We start from the raw sequence: 18,741 nt of genomic DNA on the forward strand, positions 1-18,741 counted from the left end.
ACTCTGTTTCCAGCATTCAAAAAAATATTTGCCAAGGTGTCAGAAGCTTTCTGCTCATCGTCTCCAAGAAACTACCCTCCCAGGGTCATGTGCTGCTCCTCTGAAATCGTAACGCTTTGCATGAGAAAGAGCAGATACAGACTTCCAAGGCTGCGGCTCTTTCTTTCATGGGCCTGTTGAAAGTCATAATGAAAACCAAGTTTTTCTTGTACTCTGCCTGTACTGCAGTGCCTACAAGTGTGGAGTTGACAACAAGGAAAAGAAATCCCGAGACACAGTGTGTTTGGTGGGCAAGTAATTTGGCGTCCTCCCTGAGTCTGGCCTTTAAATGAACAAATCAGCGACCAGTCGCTTTATTCCTGGTTTTGCTTGGATCCGGGACAGAGGCAGTCCCTCTCTGCTGGGGAGGCAGAGCTGAATCATTTGCCCTGTGGGTCAAAGCCTTAAACTAGAGCAAGGGAGAGCCATCTGCAGAGTAGCAGTTTGTACCAGGACTCGTAATTTGGACATTATGCACACTTTCTCAAGCAACAGCAATGATAATTAGTCATTAGCACCTATGATGTTCTGCTTCTTTAATAGCCGTAGGATAGAACATTTGTTAATATTTAGTGGTGTTTTATTTGGTTTTGTTTCTGTTAAATCAGAACTTTTGGAAGAAAACCCTGCAATTGCATCCAGCTCTCCTAAGGCTTGCACAGTTCAATCTAAATACCTAAAACGGCACATTCTGTTTTATCTGGTTACCCCTAAGGTATAAAATGCTTTTAGGTTATATTCTGGTTTATGCTTTGAGAACATAAATGTGTGTCTGTAGAGAAGCAGTTCCAGGCTTTATGGAGTGCACAACGGCACCTGTGTAGTTTGTGTGTCAGATGCACCCAAGGGCAAGGATGTTTCACTAAATGGGCAACTATCTTCTTTTGAGAGTGTTACGCGATTGCACTAGTCTTTCTTTTCTTTACACACCAGGTCGGATTCAACTGGTCCCCCTTATCCAAAGTAGGGGAGACCTGAGGAAGGAATCCTCACTTCATGACTAAGAGGAGACCAGGATCCTCATGTAGACCAGGAGGGTCAGGAGGAGGGAAGTTCCCTGTTTCGTAGCTGGAGGATCTCAGTTCCCCAGTGCTGTGGGTTGCTCCCACGTGTAGGTTTTGGGTAAGCTCGAGGTCAGAGGTGAAGTACATGGTGCCAGTTTTGAAGACGCATTAATTTTTGTGTGTTTTCTTCTTTCTGTTGCCAAGCTGGGAATACTTTAAAGGCTACTTAGTTTGAGAAACTGTAAATGAATAAGTAATTCTTAAGCTCTTCTGCTTGCATAAACAAGAAGGGGTTGGGAGAAGGACAGTTGTTTAATTAAACAGCTACTTGGTATTGTTAACAAACGACTGAACTCCAGCAGTAACTCTCCTAATTCACAGATTCCTTGGGAATTCAGTGACCTTGAGTTTGCTGTGCTTGAAGCTTGCTTTAGATACTTGGCTTCCTTTTGCAAATACTTTGGAGAGGAGAGCAGTGCAGAAGGCACTGGGGGGCTCTGGAGTGAGACAGGCCCTATTTCGTTTAGTATCATATAAGAGGCAATTGTGTGGTACAAAATAAACTTCTTTCTTCCGAGCGTGCCTGGAGTTACTGCACTCAGAGTTCACAGGGTGTCACAGCTGGATCTGCCTCTGCTTCTTCAGCGTTCTGCTATGGAAACTTTGAGTACTGGCTGTACGGGATGTCCAGCTGATTTTCTTGCCCCTCTTTAATTTATGAAACAAAGCAAATTGCGAACCAGTGCTACATGAAGAAATTTGTGTGAGAAGTAACATGTCTAAGGAATCACATTTAATCGTGTTCCGGAGTTTGGGGCTTCACTTGTCAGCGGAGAGGGAAGTCTGAATCCCCAGCGCCGAGTGGCGTTTCCTGCATCCTTTCCTGTAGTGGCAAATGGGGAGGTTGCAGGGATGAAAGAGTGGCCAAGTTCACTGGAAATGAGTGTTTATCCATTACTTCCCCCTGTTTGTCTCCACCATAATAAGCCTGCTCAGGAGTCTTCATGACTTCAGTCATGTCAGTGGTTAGCTGTGGGATTGCACATAAAGCTTTGGGATTTAAAATGGAAAGCTCATCGTTAATAAGAACCCTGAATACACAGAGTTGTATCCAGGGAGGTCTTCGCAGCCTCCCCCTCCACCATAGGTAAGTCAGCAGTAAATGAAGACCACTGCTTCTTTCCATTGGGTCTACATACAAAATATTTTATCAATATAAAGTAAAGCCCAGAAAACTAGTGATCTGTTTTGGTTAATCACTCCAAAGTGGCAAAGCTTGGGATTTGGGTGTTGGTGCAGCTTGGGATGTGGGTGCAAAACATCTTTCATTTCACTTCAGCCAGCCAACAGGAGCTGCCCCCTTGCACCGCTACGGCTGCATTTCTGGAAGGAGGAGCGAGGAGGAGATGGGGGTGAGCATCTTGCGTAATTTTGGCAGCAGAGCTGCAGGGTAAGGGCTGTCCGGGCACCCGCGTCACTCCGCTAGGAGAAGAGCTCTGCACCAGCTGCGGAGAGGGACCTGCATGCCCGTCTCCTCCCAACTGAGGTGCTCGCACGCTCGGTGACATTAGCCATCTTTCGAGCTATCAATTAGTTTGGCTTTGTATTTAAAGCACATCTTGGGCATTTTGAAGCCTGCCATACAACATGTCTTGTCCACGATTGCTTTTCATGAGACTTGTGGGGCTGCGTTTTCTGGGCTGTGGCAGTACAATCTGGAGCTGTGAGAGAAAGCCCTCGGGGGCTAATCCGTGGCTGCGGGCCAGTTTCTGCATAAACTGGTCTTATTTTTAAAGTCCATTTTCTCCAGTACACTTTTTTTTGGCCTGCAAAAGACTTCTTCATTTAAAACGAAGAACATAACACTCTCTCCTTTCAGTTGGTCTTTTGGACACAAGCCAGTAGTGCCCACAACAGCTGTACCACAGTTTAAACATTCAGTCTCTAATGGTTTGGGGAACATTAGGGTTTTTAAGGCTTCAACAGGTCTAGAGTAAATAGTGGTCAATAAAGAGTAGCTCTTCTTTGTATCCCTACGCTCTCAGTGCTCTGCACTAGAATAAAGCATGCTTAGAATATAATCATTGCAAAATTAATATCCATGAAAGGTTCTTTTTTTTGGAAAAGAATCATAGAGAAATGTGTTTCACTAAAAGAAGAGTTTGCAAGAGTTCAACTCGCAAGAGTCTGGTAACAGGCCTGGGGAAGTTTGCACATAATGTTTGTTACGAGACGTGGACGTTCTTGTGCCGCTCCCCACGTGTGTGTTTAACGGCGGCTATGTGGGAGGAACAAATAAATTACAGGTATTACTTCCTCTGTCGTCTTCCCCCACCCACCTACTAATGATGTACACAAGAGGTAATTGTGATTTTTTTGTCTTCCTTATGGCTTTCCAGTATTGCGTGGAGTTGAAAGCCCCTGTGTGCTAATAAGTAATATTTAGCAGTGGTTTTGGACCCAAAAGAGATAGAAACTCTGTTAGCAGGGATGGGTGATAGTTGGGCATTGTCCTTATTAGTGATTGAACCCAGTGCCCAGGACTAACTAGGACTGCCTTAATGATTTAGGCCAATTAATGTTGGTGGAGCTTTGAAACTGTATAGAGGGAACTGCTCATTTCTTTCAAGTTCTGTAGATGTGGGTGAGGAAGCGCAATCCATGTGGGGCTCCTTATTGTGAAGGAAAGTCCATCGGCATCGCAGAGCTTCCACAGCATTGGGTCCGTGTCGGCAGGCGCCTTGGCCCAGGAAGGGTTAAATTGCTCTGTTGGCTGCTGGCCACTTGGCCTTCATTTACAGCGCTTCGTGCCACTGTGCAAAAATAGTTTGTAAGTCACTATACTCTCTGTAGGGAATTGGTTAACCCTTTCTGATGCCCTTCCGTGGTTTTCCTACCAGTGTTGGGGGGGACCGTGGTTTCTAGATGGGGTTCGGGGCTGCAGGATGTGCCTGTTGCCGCCTGGTGAATAAGGAGACAAGAGGGATGCTGGGGTAGGAGAGGGGGAGACTTCATAGGAAAAACAATGAGAGTGCCAGCCTTGCAAGGCATTCTTTTGAAAAATAGGATTATATAAAAGCCTGGCTACCGCGGTGCTTCTCATTAGTGGCGCTGCAGGGTTGGCCGCAGCACAGGGTTTGTTACAGTTGTCACCTTTTTGGCTGGAGCGCGGTGGCCGTTAATAGATGTTTCAGTTGTAAATTGCTTTGAGTTGAGGCACCAGTGAAGTCTTGCTGAGATAGGTTTTATTTTCAGTTCAGTTTTCAAAGTTAGCTAGTTTTTGAAAGAGGCAAGAAGTACTCTTAAAAGTTCAGCAGTTGACCAGCCTAGCTAAGATGTTATCCCTGCATGGCAAGCCAGAGCTTTAAAATACGCTTGTTAATTTTATTTAAGGCCATTTGCATGGGGTTCATATATTTACTTCCATTGGGAAGTTTCATAACATTTTCCTACCCATCAGTATCCTATTAAAACTTTGTTGTGTAATCTAAAAGCCTTTCTGCTTCTCATGGTTTCCTCTCGTAACTAATTCAGAATGCCCTAGATGGCAATTTTGGAATAAATCCATTCAGGCTGCATGGTCTTGGTTTTGTTTTCTTATAAATTGAAAACAAGATTTGAAATTAAGACCTATTGTCAATTTTCCTTTAAATAATAGTTGCCTAATGACATGATTTAAGAATTTTTATCTAATGTCACAATACTCTTGGGGAAAGCCTGTGCCTATAGTTGTATTGTAGTTAAAATGTGAGTGAAATCTTCAGCCTGTTAACATATGCATTTAATACTTCTAGTTCTATAAATATATGTTGTGTTAGAGAGGATAGATCAGACGAGTCAGTAAAAATACACGTGTGGGTCCTGCAGTGTTGGGTGGGTCTTGTTCTTGCTGTTTGAGCTTCCTTTGTAATGAATTGTGCTTACAGGGTTGGGCGTAAGTGGGTGTGATTTGAGGCTTCCTAGAGCCCTTAACGTGGAGGAAAATGGAGAAAAACCAAAGTGTTATTAGTAGAGGAGACAATATAGGGATACAAATGAAGAGCAGTCTTTGGGTGAGTGGAAAAACATGCTTCTGGGGAAAGCATGAGGTTCATTCAATTTGGATAACTCTCTGCTGAACGCAGGGTGGCACCAGCTGACCTCTGCCCAGAGCACTGTCTTAAATCTTGCATGACTTCTAAAGGGATATACATCTTGACAGGCAGCTCATCTGCGACTTGCCAAGAGGCCATGGCCAAGATGTTCTCCTTTGGCTGGTTGCTGTATGGGATGTGTCTAATAAGAGGTAGCCCCTGCCCTGGGTTGCTCACAGTCGGCATGAAAGCGGCAGGAACCACTTGGGGAGGGTGGGCAAGAAGGTGAACTTGAGCAGGAGTGGAGAAGGGGTGGGGGATTGGTGATGACCCATGCAAAAAAATGTCCTTTCTTTGTCAGACCGGCTGAAATTCCTCCCTCCCTCCTTTGAAATCAATTGCATTTGTTCAGATTAAAATCTTCGTGAGCTGTGTTAAATATTCACCACTCGCTCCTGTGCTGGCCACGGCGATAGGCTGAACTTCAGGTTTCAGTATGCGCACATCTGGTTTGTTAAGACAGTGGTAGTTAAATCCAGGTGCAAGTTTATCCCTTACATTCAGTGTCTGTCCATAATAATGGGAAAAATGCAACCGAAGGCTTAATACACCAGGACTTCTGCTGGGTCTGAACAGCTGGTGGAAGCATCACTCGTGCTGTCATTTAAAGGGAGGTTTTCTGTGCCTGTGATTTTCCTTTTAGCTCTCCCTTTTATCGCCGTCGTGTTTGAGTCATTCTCTCTTCTGTTTGTCTTATGGATTTTAGCTCTTTGCTTATCTTTATAGCCTCTTTACATGTGCTTTATTGGCTGTATTACCTATAGCAAATTCTGCTGCCAATAACGAAGATCTGATCACGGAATTTCACGGAATTGTCAGAGTTGGAAGGGACCTCTAGAGATCATCTAGTCCAACTCCCCTGCTAAAGCAGGATTGCCCAGAGCACATTACTCAGGACTGCATCAAGGCGGGTCTTGAAAATCTCCAGAAAAGGGGACTCCACGACCTCCCTGGGCATCTTACATGGAATGAAGCTGTCATATCAGCTCCTCCGGCAGGTTGATGACGTTTCATAGAATCATAATCATAATTGTCTGGGTTGGAAGGGACCTTTAAGATCATCTAGTCCAACCATCAACCTAACTTTGACAAAAACAAAAACACACATCACTAAACCGTGTCACTAAGCGCCATGTCAGCCCTTTCCTTTAAATACCTCCAGGGACGGTGCCTCAACCACTGCCCTGGGCAGCCCATTCCAAGGCTTCGTAACCCTTTCAGTGTCAAAATTTTTCCTAATATCCAATCTGAACCTCCCCTGGAGCAACTTGAGGCCGTTTCCTCTTGTCCCATCGCCTGTGACTTGGGAGAAGAGACCGACCCCCCCTGGCTACTCCCTCCTTTCAGGGAGTTGTAGAGAGCGAGAAGGTCTCCCCTCAACCTCCTTTTCTCCAGGCTGAACACCCCCAGCTCCCTCAGCCGCTCCTCACAAGACTTGTGCTCCAGACCCCTCACCAGCTCCGTTGCCCTTCTCTGGACCCGCTCCAGCACCTCAGTGTCTTTTTTGTGGTGAGGGGCCCAAAACTGGACACAGTACTCGGGGTGGGGCCCCACCAGTGCTGAGTATAGGGGGACAATCACCTCCTGACTCCTATTCACCACGCTATTTTTCCCCTATATCTATCTTACACCTCAACCGGGAAGGCCTGGTAATGCTCTGAGGGTGGTGTTGCTTATGTTAGACTTTTTATAAAAAGGCCTTCAAGTCTTAAGATTTCTTCTTTATGTCGAGTGATGCAGTTTGTGTTATGACATAGAATCAGCCCCTGGTCTTCTTAAATGTCCATCATCTAGGCTGGTATATGACTTTGACCTTGAGAGGCTCTTTTTCTTTTGGGTTGGTTTTGGGTTTTTTTCAGCTTATTTTCCACATTATCATCCTGGTTTCCACATGCCTTTCATTATATCAGCTACTGCCTGACCTACTGGAAACTGTAAAGCTGGTTTGCTGGCTTTTCTCAAGTTGCGTCTTTCTGTAAGGCTTCTGAATTCAATCTTAGCTCACTGTCGTCTTGGTTTGAAATAGCAATTTCTACTTTAAGGATGTTTTTACTCTAGCATACATATGCATCCTGTTATCTGCCTTCTGGAACTGTTGCTGGGAATCTCAGGTGCCTTTTACATTCTATTTTAAAAGCGACGGGGGAACCGTAGCTTTGCATCCCAGCACCTGAGATAACATCTTTGGCATCTGGACTAAAACATTCAGCAAGCTGGATTTTTAATGCCTGGGTGTAACGGAAAAGGTGTCGTCATACTTGCTTACTGTGTATATGGCATCCTTTTTTATTGTTCTTTATCATTATTAATTTTATTCTTAAAGCCCATGGGAGGTAGAAGAATAGTAAGAGTTTTGCAGTGAATGCTTCATGGTATTTCTTTCCTGGTGGTGCTGTATTGTTGTGAAAAAATGAGCTTACAATCTGCTTACTGCTCAGTTGTTTGGCTGACGGTGATATCTCTAGAATGGGCTCTAGTAATCCCAAATCCACGGTAGATGTTTCTTTTACCAGTTTACAATGAATAATCCTCTTAATTTCCTTGAATAGCAGCTGGTGTTGCTACAACCTGTGCCTAAAACCAAGAACAGCTTATTCAGAAAGCCTTCAGGCCCTGCGAGCGAGGAGGAATTTTCTCCCAGCGGGGGCTGCGTGGGCAAACTTTCACAAGTACAGCACTGCCGAGACGCTGACTTCTCCTTTCTCTCTTCTAGATGCAGCAGCTGTTCTATGAAAATTATGAGCAGAACAAAAAAGGCTACATCCGAGACCTGAGGAACAGCAAAATACACAGAGCTATAACGCTTCACCCCAATAAGAACCCCCCCTATCAGTACAGACTTCACAGCTACATGTTGAGCCGCAAGATAGCAGAGCTGCGCCACCGGACTGTGCAGCTGCACCGGGAAATTGTCCTGATGAGCAAATACAGCAACACCGAAATCCACAAAGACGACCTGCAGCTGGGGATGCCGCCCTCCTTCATGCGATTCCAACCCCGCCACCGGGAAGAAATCTTGGAGTGGGAGTTTCTTACGGGAAAGTACTTGTATTCGGGTGCCGACGGGCAGCCCCCTCGGAGAGGAATGGACTCTTCTCAGCGTGAAGCCTTGGATGACATTGTTATGCAGGTCATGGAGATGATCAACGCCAACGCTAAGACCCGGGGGAGGATCATAGATTTCAAGGAGATACAGTATGGCTATCGCCGAGTGAACCCGATGTACGGAGCAGAGTACGTTCTCGACTTGTTGCTTCTGTACAAAAAGCACAAGGGGAAGAAGATGACTGTCCCCGTCAGGAGGCACGCGTACTTGCAGCAGACCTTCAGCAAGATCCAGTTCATGGAGCATGAAGAGATGGACTCCAAGGAGCTGGCCAGCAAAATCAACCAGGATTCTGGATCCTTGTCTTTCCTCTCCAACTCGCTGAAGATGTTTGTTCCCTTCCAGCTCAGCCGATCAAAAGTAGAGAGGAAGGAACTCAAGGACAAGAAGATCAACATCCTGATTCCTCTCTCCGGACGTTTTGATATGTTCGCGAGGTTCATGGGGAATTTTGAAAAGACGTGCCTCATTCCAAACCAGAACGTCAAGCTGGTTGTCCTGCTTTTCAATTCCAACTCCAACCCTGACAAAGCCAAGCAGATCGAGCTGATGAGAGATTACCGCTCCAAATACCCCAAGGCTGACATGCAGGTTTTACCGGTGTCGGGGGAGTTCTCGAGGGCACTGGCTCTGGAAGTCGGATCTTCTCAGTTCCAGAACGAGTCTTTACTTTTCTTCTGTGATGTTGACTTAGTGTTTACCACGGAATTCCTCCAGCGGTGTAGAGCCAATACAGTTTTGGGTCAACAAGTATACTTTCCCATCATTTTTAGCCAGTATGATCCAAAGATTGTTTATAGTGGAAAAGTTCCTAGTGACAATCATTTTGCCTTCACCCAGAAAACAGGTTTCTGGAGGAACTATGGCTTTGGTATTACCTGTATTTACAAAGGCGATCTTCTTCGAGCAGGTGGCTTTGACGTCTCCATCCAAGGTTGGGGCCTTGAAGACGTAGACCTATTTAACAAAGTCATTCAAACTGGCTTAAAAACTTTCCGAAGCCAAGAAATTGGAGTAGTCCATGTGCATCACCCTGTTTTTTGTGACCCTAATCTTGATCCAAAACAATACAAAATGTGCTTGGGGTCCAAAGCTTCGACGTATGGGTCCACACAACAGCTGGCTGAAATATGGTTTGAAAAAAATGACCCAAATTTTGGGAAAAGCAGCAATACTAATGGCTCAGTGAGGACAGCCTAATGTCCAGCTATGCTGGAAAAGACTTTTTTTTTAATTATCTAATTTATTTTTGGGAAAATGTTTTTTGATAATTCACTTTTAAAAAGACTGCACAGGATATATTTTAGGAATCATCGTTGTTTTCTTACAAAGTGCTCGTTTTGAGAAGAACAAGGCCCTTGGTTTTTTTGTTGTTGTTGTGTTTTTTGGTTTTGAACAAAACTGTGATCAATATTTGCCTTCAAACAAACAAATTGTTTAAGAGTTTTCTGACCCGATCAGCGGAAATCTGACTTGAATTAGAATTTCCTTGTGAACAAAACGATTGTTTTCTACCTTTTCCGTTGCTGTCTTCGTTGCTGGGATTCTGTAAATTGGGACCTGAGCGTGTCAGCCAAGTGACAAAACGCTGTACCTAAAGGTTTTGTTGTGACTGCTACCGTGCAAAGATTCTGCTTCTTTCGTTAAGGGTAGCCATTATTTTTTAAATTGCATTAGAACAAAACAAATGGAAGTGATGATGATGATAAGGATATTAATCACAGGAGGGGTTTTTTTTTTATTATTCCAAATGGCTGATAATCTCAGTTTAAAAATACACTTCCACTTATTATGGCCAGCCAACTTCAAGGGAGGGAAGAAATTAAGCACAACCTGCTGTTCAGTTAGTCCTTGTACAAATTTTTGTCTTTTCTATTTGGTCCATATATGGACGTAATATTTTAAGAATCCGTGGTGGGTTCTGTGTATTATCCTCAACCGCTGTCCTGTCTGGAGCTGAGACGAAGTGACCAAGAGACGCCGCAGCGCGATGAGGGGAGGGGAAGAGGACAGGAAACGCGAATCTCTTGCAGCAAAGCGACAGTACACAACGAACAATTAGTGATCCCTAATGAGAACTTTTGAGGAAGCTTCTATACCGAGTGTACTGCACCTGATTTGCATTGATTGTGTTCAGTCGGTTACGTGATGTTAACGGGAACAATTATTACATTTGATTACTAGTTTTGTTTTGGGATTATTTTTTTTTTCTGTATCTGATAGACCGTTAATTTATTTAATATCCATTGTTTTAGGTTCTTGACCTTTCCTTGAATATCTGTTAGTCATTATAATATTTTATATATATATATATGTGTGTGTAAATATATATATATATATTAGGAATGTATTGCATCTTCTCACTGATAAGGTAGTGTACATCATACTTGCAGTAAATGATCTCCAAAGATTACTTTCTAAAATATTTTTTCATGGATCTTATTTCCCACATTTCTTTTAACATTTTTGGAATGACTTCAGCAAGCTTAGGAATTTTTTTGGTATTCTAAGAGGAACTGAGGATGGGGAGGCCGAATACAAGGAAAGTGTGATCCCTACGAATTAACACCTAGCAAGGTAAGAGAAAAATATACAAAATAAAGTGCCTTAAAGCCAGAAAGGGAACCCTTTACACTGAGATTTAGACAGTGAACGGACATTGAAGCAGATGATCTGTTGGGACCTACCTACCTGTAAATATCTTGCTCAGCAGAAACAAAAAAAAAAAAAATAAAAACCAGCGAACAATATATTTTTCTATCGTATCCTCCAGCACCATTTCGTCTCATTGCTCTCGGCTCCGCTTTGCCTGCGCTTTGGGAAGTGGAGACTAGTGAAGGAACGGAGAAAAACCCAGGCTTAGGTTGTTGCCACGTTTGAAGGGATCTTATGGAGTAATTGCTATTCCAGTAGAAAAAAAAATAACCATTGTTTACACGTGTATGGAATATGAACTGCAACTAGTGTAGAGTTGATGTCTTACAATGTTCATCGTTTTTTTGGTGACAGTCCCAAGGATGTAGGTACTTGGATGGATTCAGTGCATGGAAAATCTTTTTTTTTTTTTTTTTTTTTTAAGACTTGCTTCTAAGATGCAATAAAGTTTTTTTTTCATTTGCAATCAGAGCTCCTCATGTCGTCTGCCTCAGTCCGTATCTGTTCGTACAGCGTAGGCACAGCCACAAAGATTTTGGGAAATAAATCCAGGTAAAAGGATCTCCCTCTTAAAAAGGGTTTTGGCCTCTGTGTTGTGTTTCAGCCCGGAATAAACTTAATGCCACGTACCTTGGCTCTGGGGCAGGGGAGAACATCCCTTCCTCAGGCTGGTGCTGGGCTGTGCGTTCCCTGGGGCAGCTGGTCCTCTCTGACAGGGGTTTGTGACTTTTTCCTCATGAAAAGATCAAAAATGGTTTTGCTGTCTGAACACATCCATAACTACACATTTAAAATGCATACGATGACGAGGCTGAATAATTGAGTAACGTTTTGTGTATTCACAACACAGTAAAAATAATTATTGTGTCGAGCCCTTATTTTTCAATAGCTCTGCCAGTTTTATCACAGTTACTCAATATTGGTGTGAGGCTTTTTAATGTAAAAATTGAGTCCCAGAGCAAGAGTCTTAGGGATTACAGAAGTGTTTCTTCACACTAGGGAAAGCAAAAAAAAAAAAAAAAAAAAAGCAAATCGTATTTGTGGCTGCGAAATAGAGCTTGGAGAATATGAACCCTGAAGAACTGTACCGAAAGATGGGGGAGAAAAAAGCCATGTACTTAAACTGTGTTTATTAACGTTTATGATTATATAGTACTTTTTTTTAGCCCATGACAGCCGGTAAAAGCAGAATGCGTGTAAATGGAAAAAGCCGTTTAATGAGAAGCACCCGTCTGGTGTTGGGTTGGGTTTTTTCGCTCAGTTGCTGCAGTTCTGATTTAGGGACTGAATCTGCCCGAGCAGCGTTAAACACGAGTTTTACACCAAGTTTGGAGTCAACTCTTGAGGCCCCACATCTTAATTGACCGCATGTTTTATGGACTCGCAGCTTAAAAGTAATCCGTATTAAAGTTAAATTGTGAATTATAACCGTCTATGATAAAGTCTAACCTTATAAAGCCCATTTTGTACTAAAATAAGCCTTATTTGCTGCTGCAAGTTGTAAGGAGCTTGACCAGGTGGAAGTCATCGGCTGGCAAGTGCTAACCCAGCCTCAGACAAAAAAACCCTTCTGGGGCTGGAACGTGTCGTTTGCAGTTTCCTCGGGTGATTCGGTTGGGAGGGAAGTTCCCTCCCTGCTGAGGAGCCAGTTGATGTGGGAAAACCCAGGAGGGTTTGCCTCCAGTCTGCTAAAGGAAAACAAGGTATGAGAAAATGAGGTGGTGTCACCCTAAAATTGAAGAACGTGGTGACCAGGAGTCGTTTGCTGAGGTTTGCTATAGATTGGGATGCTTCTCTTCTTCATTAAAGCAATTAAAAATGCGAGACGCTTTCCCTTTTCCGTATTCCCAGTGTCTGTAAGCCGTGCTGGCCGTGGGCATCCTCACTGCAGTAAAACTCCTGCCCAAGCAAAGCTTTTCAGCCCTTCAGCACTTGGGTTTAAACCCTTCCAGCTCTTCTGGACACCCACGGGTGCGAGCGGACACAGGGGTGGCCATGTCTCACCAGTGACCAGTGAGGGACCATGTTTTGAAGCACAGCTGGGGTGACCCAGCACCATCCTCACCCTTCAGGTGTCTTTGCCCCCCAGCCCTGTGTTGCTTGTCAGGGGCTTGATGTCCCCACCCCACTGCTCCCTAGGGCCTGGTCTCTGGCAGTGACCGTCCCCAGGGGTTGTCCTCTGGCAGCCTGACATCTGCTGATGAAGAGGAGGGGCTGAGGTGACCATCGGGGGGGTAGGGGGCCTGTGAAAGAGCCTAAACCCAGCCTTGGTCCTTCCTTCTGGTGGGTACATTGTGGGGTGGAGAGAAGAGCCTGGTTGTCCCGTGGGCTGTCGGAGGGAACGGCCAAAATTCACCGTGAACCTTGAGCTGGGGCATCTTGAGCCTGCGCTTGGCTCTTTGTTCCTGAACGTTCATCAGTCCCTGGAGTTAAATTCCATGTGAAACTTGAGGGAGAGGCAATGGCGGGGGGAGCCGCTGGATTTATTACCTCTGGTTTCTAACAGCCCTTCCCTCCCGGCGGCTCCGTTCTTTGCCCAGGGATCAACGATGGGGAAAAGAGCCGAAGGACACAGGGAAAGCGCGGGGTCGGGGGAAGGCGGCGCGGTCCTTTCTGATGACCTGTGGCGCTCGGTGCGACTATTTACAGGTTAAATATTTATATGTAACTTTGCAGAGTCACAGTCCGTGGAAGGATTTCAAGTTTTTGGACCTTGAGGCACAGTAGGGTTTTATTGCCCTGAAAAAAACAAGCGAGCGGCTCCAGGCATCTCCCCTGGACCCGGCTCCGCGGCTCCTTTCGGCAAAAGCAGCGAAAGGTCCCGCTGCCCCCAGATCTGCCGAGCCCCAGTTTTTTGCTGAAGCTCTAACTTTACATTGCAGATTATTAGCCTGAGTCGTTTCGCATGAATACTTGCTAAAAATACTCCGCCCGCGCAGCCAGCCTCGCTCGAGAGCTTTTTTGGAAAGAAAAAAAAAAAAAAAAAAAAAAAAAAAAATCTTTCAGAGGCATTAAAACTGGAGAGCAGGTTGGTGCCTTTCCCGGGGCGGATGCTTCCAGATCCCACCAGGTTCCTCCTCTTCTGCGCTGCTTCGGGACGTGGTGGTTTCTGGGCTGGTGGGACACTGCCCGCGTTTTTAACGAATGTGTTTGTACCCAGCTCCGCAGTCTCTCAACGTGAGTTATTGCCCCGACTGGAGCAAATTCAGGGGGTTTGGTCCAAATTGGAGCTCGGAGGCCGTCTCCTCCGAGGGGCATGGGCAGCCTTGGAGACATCCTGGACTCTCCAGCCAAGGCTGCAGCGCAGCCGCATCCCATGAGGTTTCCTTCCCCGTCTCTTTTACGGGATTTCACCTGGCTGCTGCTGCCAGAAGGGCTTTTATTCCTCACCTCCGAACTGCTGCCGACGCTTTCCCAGGTGCAAGAAACCCGTTCACGTCCTTTCCAAGCTCCAAAACCCATCTCCCGGCTCTCCTCCAGCCCAGGAATCTCTACCACCTTTTAAATCACATTTATGAGTGGGGTGAAAAAAATTGAATTAACATCAGGAAAAAAAAAAAAACAAAAAACCAAAAAAAACCCCCAGACCGAATACTGGGCTGGCTGTATTTACTTTCACACTTTAATTCAATAAAAACCTCAACTTTAATTGGCCTGAATCGGCTCCAACATTTCCAGCGTGCTGGGCTCGAGTGTCTCGGAAACCCCTGGAAATCAGGGGTCCCCGCCGTGGGGCTGGGGGTGCGGGGAGGGCTTTGCCCGGGGTCCAGCTACGCCGCTCGCTGGCTGTTTCTTTAGAAAAGGAAGACCAAAAAAAAAAATGATGACACCTTTGCTCTTTGTTGACTTTTCAATAAGAGGGCTCATACAAAGGGCAGTTTAGGGTAATTCTGCGATAAAACAAACTTCCAAAGCAAACGTGCCGCCAAAGGGGACAGATAAGGGCTGTTTGCTTTGCCGGCCTCGGCTCCGCGGGCAGCGCTTTGCACCTGGGGAACCCCGATTGCCGCAGAGGTGCGGCCGTGCGGGGCCGGTACGTGCCCTGGCCGGGTGGCCACTGCCAAAAATGCCCCTCCTGTGATTGCCCTGGTGCTGAGCACCTGCCCCAGGTGCTCATCCTTAACCCCCATCCTTATCCCTTCCCCGTCCTGGACTGCATCCCTATCTCCATCCCCATCCCCATCCTTGCCCCATCCCCACCCGGGGCAGCCCCTGCAGCGGAGGCAGGAGCACACTCAGACGTGGGTGACAGCTTCGGCCGGTCCCCAGCAGACTCGGTGACATCTCTGCAAATCCGTGGGTTTCCTTCTATTTGCCGCGCTGCTCCTCAGCGCCCAAATCTGTAAAATCCCCTTGTCTCTCCAAAAAATTCACCCCTCCCTCTGGCACTGGGGCTTCGGCACCAAGCGAGATGAGATGCCCACCTGTGGCTTGTTTTCGTCCCCGCCGCAGGAGCTCGCCCTGGGGACAGCAGAAGTCCTTGTAAGGGGACAGCAGCGCCCCGTTGTACCCCGGCGGAGCAAACGGATTTTGATGTGGCTGCTGGGGCTCCCTCCTGGCCAGCAGCAAGAGGAACGTTGCCAAGTTGGGGGGGGGGTGGGGTGGTCCTGGGCCCCCCCAAATCTCTCCCACGGCACTGAGGGGTTTTGACCTAAATTAAGAAAAAAAAAGATGAAAGGGGCAAAGCTCAGGGCACTGAAAGGCTCCTTCCCTCCCCACCGGCCTCCTGCCACCTCCCCACACAGCAAAGGCAACAAAGGGCCAAACGCAAACAGGGGTTGAGGTGGCATCCTCAGTAGAAAGGACTTTTTTTAAAAAAAAAAAATATTCAATTTTTTAACTTGCTCTTTCTCTGAGCCGTGTCAGGAGCGGCCCCAGCCCTTGATGCAGCTCTGGCTGCGCCGGGCCAGAGAAGGACTGGGTTTTGTAACCCCGGCTGAGCTCTTTGGGAAGGGGTCTGCCTTAGCGGTTTTGTGGGGGTCTTTCTTTTTTTTTAAAATCTTGGCGTCATTTTGTTGGGTGTTGGTGACAAAGAGCCCTGGCAGAGCATCAGCCTTCTCCTGCCTACGGTAAAGCAAAAGCCCGGCCCCGGTGCCGGTTCAGCCACCGAAGCCCCACGGTGCCCCCCGTCCCACCGCCCCGGGCCCGGGGTAAGACAAGGACGGGCTGGCAGCCTGAAATAGCCACGATATTTCCTGTCCTTTAAAGTTTGCTTAAAGAAAACTAATTTCCTCTGTCCTTTCGGTAGCAGAATACAAAGCAGCCAGCACTGCCCCTTTCCCCACGTCCCTTAGGAAAAAAAAAAAATTAAAAAAAAACCACAAAACCCACCTTATTTTCTCCTTTCGCTGAAGCCGAGCTGTTGGTGCACTGCGGGATGGGGGGGGCATCCATCCAACTGGCGTGTAAATGCCCATTTACCCCCCCCCCCCCGCTTGTCACTGGGGCACGAGAGGTGGGTTTTGCTCTAATCTATTACATTATGATTATTTTATTTTTTTTTTTTTCCCTGCGTGCTGAATGCAACAGGGGAAGGAGCTGCGGAAGAGCCGGGCCGTTCAGGGGATGGGAAATGAAGTCCTGCTTTTTAGCGTCTACTCACGCTGCAAGGTTAGAAAACAAGATTGGATTTGCTGTGCTTCTCCTCCCGCGGGCTGATGCCCCTGGAGCATCCCGGCTCCTGAAGAGCTTTTGGGAGCCGCGGACCCAGGGATGTTGTGGAGCAGGGACCAGTCAGTGCGACTGGGGCAGCACCGGGCAGGGCACCTATTTTCTGCCAAGGTTATTTTATCCGGCCAGGAATGGAGAAATTTTTAACGCCATTAAGTTGCCCTTTCCGTGGCTTTCTTTGCAGACAATGCCTGGATTAGCTGGAGGGATGTGCCTGGGGGTGAGTCCCGCAGGGTGTAATCCCATCAGTCAGGTCTGGGAGCCGCGGGATGGGACCGTGGGGCTGGGCTGGGAGCTCTCTCAGGCCTTTGGGCCCAATCCTGCACCGCTGCCCAGGGCGGCGGGAGCCACGGGGCAAAGAACTGGCCCAGATTCCCTTTTCTAGCAGAATTGGCTTTAATGTTGCCCCTTTTTCCTGCACACGGAGGAGCTGGTTGGTTTTTGGACAGCCCTGGACTGGTGGGGTCAGCGCATCTGCAGTGCTGGGGGGGGGGGTGGGGGGGTGTGTGCTGGGTCCCCAAAACACCCTGAGCGAGGTCTCGGAGATGGGGGTGCAACCAGCAGCGTCCCCTGAGCCCCACGGGGACCCAGGTGTTGGGCACCACAGTCGTTCTCCAGCCCAGGGCCCGACCCTGCATCCCACTCACCGCAGCCATGCCAGCGAAGACACAGCCAAAACCCAGGGTAGGAATCAGTGTCCGGCTGGTTATTATTTTTATTTCTCTTAAAGAACAGCCGAGCACTTTAGGGCAGGACCCGGAGGCGCAGCGTGTGGCTCCCTGCTCGCGGGGGCTGCCGCAGCTCAGCCAGGGCTCGGGCACTGACGGCTCAATTAATCCCGGTGGTGGCGGGTCCTGTGCGTCTCAGTAATTCCTCAGCGAGTAATTAATAGCCCCGGCCCCCGCCTCCCTCCTGCTGCCGGTGCTGGGGGTTAATCTCATCTGAGAGCATCCGCTTCCCTCCCAGCGCCGAGCCCTTTCCGTGCGCTCCTGCTGCTCCGAGACGGGCTTGGGGGGAGGGGGGGGCACGGAACCCAGCGTTGACAAAATAAAACTAAGCTGTTTTCTCGTCTCTCCTCCAGCAGCTGAAGGAATAAAACCCCCCGCCAGGCCCCCGCTCCGGCTTATTTTTAGAAGCTGAAAGAAAATAGCAAGGACTGCGCCATACGCAGCTACCCCGGGCCAAGCGCTGGTAACGGGGACTTTGAGCACCAGTACCTTTGGGCTCAAGCAGCCCCCTGCTCCTGGGTTTTGGGGGACTTTTCCTGCCTTTGGCCTTGACCCCATCCCTCTCCCCAGGGATGGATGATGGGGATGGATGAGGCCCCTCGTCCATAGCTGCCGTCAGTCCTGCCAGGAGCAGCAGAGGCTTCGCTGGTGGGAGGGCTGGGAACGAGCACTGAAATCTCACCTACACTGTCTCTGCACTGGCACTGGTTTTTTATTTTAATTTTGTTTTTAGTGTCTATTTATTTTTGTCCCTGGGGATTTATTCCCGCAGCACGTGCATGGCTGACTCAACGGAGCCTTGTGCTAATGAGGTTTCAGGTTTGCTGACGGGGCAATTTTGCCCTGACTCCAGGGCAGCAGTGTTCAGGCTCTCAGTCGATTTCAGGAACTGATGCCCTGTTCCCAGGAGGTTTCGGGACCCCCTCATGCCACCATCGCAGCAGCGTTTGCTTCTCTCCCACCCTCCAGCCCTTTCCCTGACCGTCCTGACCTGGCTGATGAGGGCGGCAGCAGGGTCCCAGTGTGTCTGGGCAGGGTGTGGGGGATGGCTGTGGGCAATAACAGCTCCGGAGTGCGGGGCAGGAGCAGAAGAAAGCCCCTTTTGTGGCAGAGCCTGAAGGTTTGGGAGAGGCTCTGTTTGACCCCCTTGGGCGCTGGAGAGCCCATGGAGGGCATGGTCCCACACCGGCTTTGGAAGCAGCGTGGTGCCAAGATGTTCGGCTGGAGAGGGATGATCAGGAACCACTGTGGTTATTTCCAGACCAGTGTTCTCTCAAAGAAAAACCTGCGAGGCTGAATGAAAGCACAAGCTGGTTTATGGCCTCTGCCGGGGCTTCAAGGACCATGAAACGTGTAAAAGGGTTCTGGCAGCCAGAGAAGGGGACCGGGAGACGGTTAAACCCCAG

General features: G+C 47.7%; 1 protein-coding gene across 1 annotated transcript in view; it reads left to right on the forward strand.

The window, feature by feature from the left end:
- CHSY1 (chondroitin sulfate synthase 1) overlaps positions 1-9,482 on the forward strand; it is a 76,572-nt gene extending 67,090 nt beyond the window's left edge. The window contains exon 3 of the mRNA XM_074156377.1: positions 7,890-9,482. Within this exon, the coding sequence (XP_074012478.1) occupies positions 7,890-9,482 (1,593 nt within the window). The remainder of the gene's footprint in view (positions 1-7,889) is intronic.
- The last annotated feature ends 9,259 nt before the right edge of the window (positions 9,483-18,741 follow it).

Source organism: Numenius arquata, chromosome 11, assembly GCF_964106895.1.
Source record: "Numenius arquata chromosome 11, bNumArq3.hap1.1, whole genome shotgun sequence".
Classification (NCBI taxonomy): Eukaryota; Metazoa; Chordata; class Aves; order Charadriiformes; family Scolopacidae; genus Numenius; species Numenius arquata.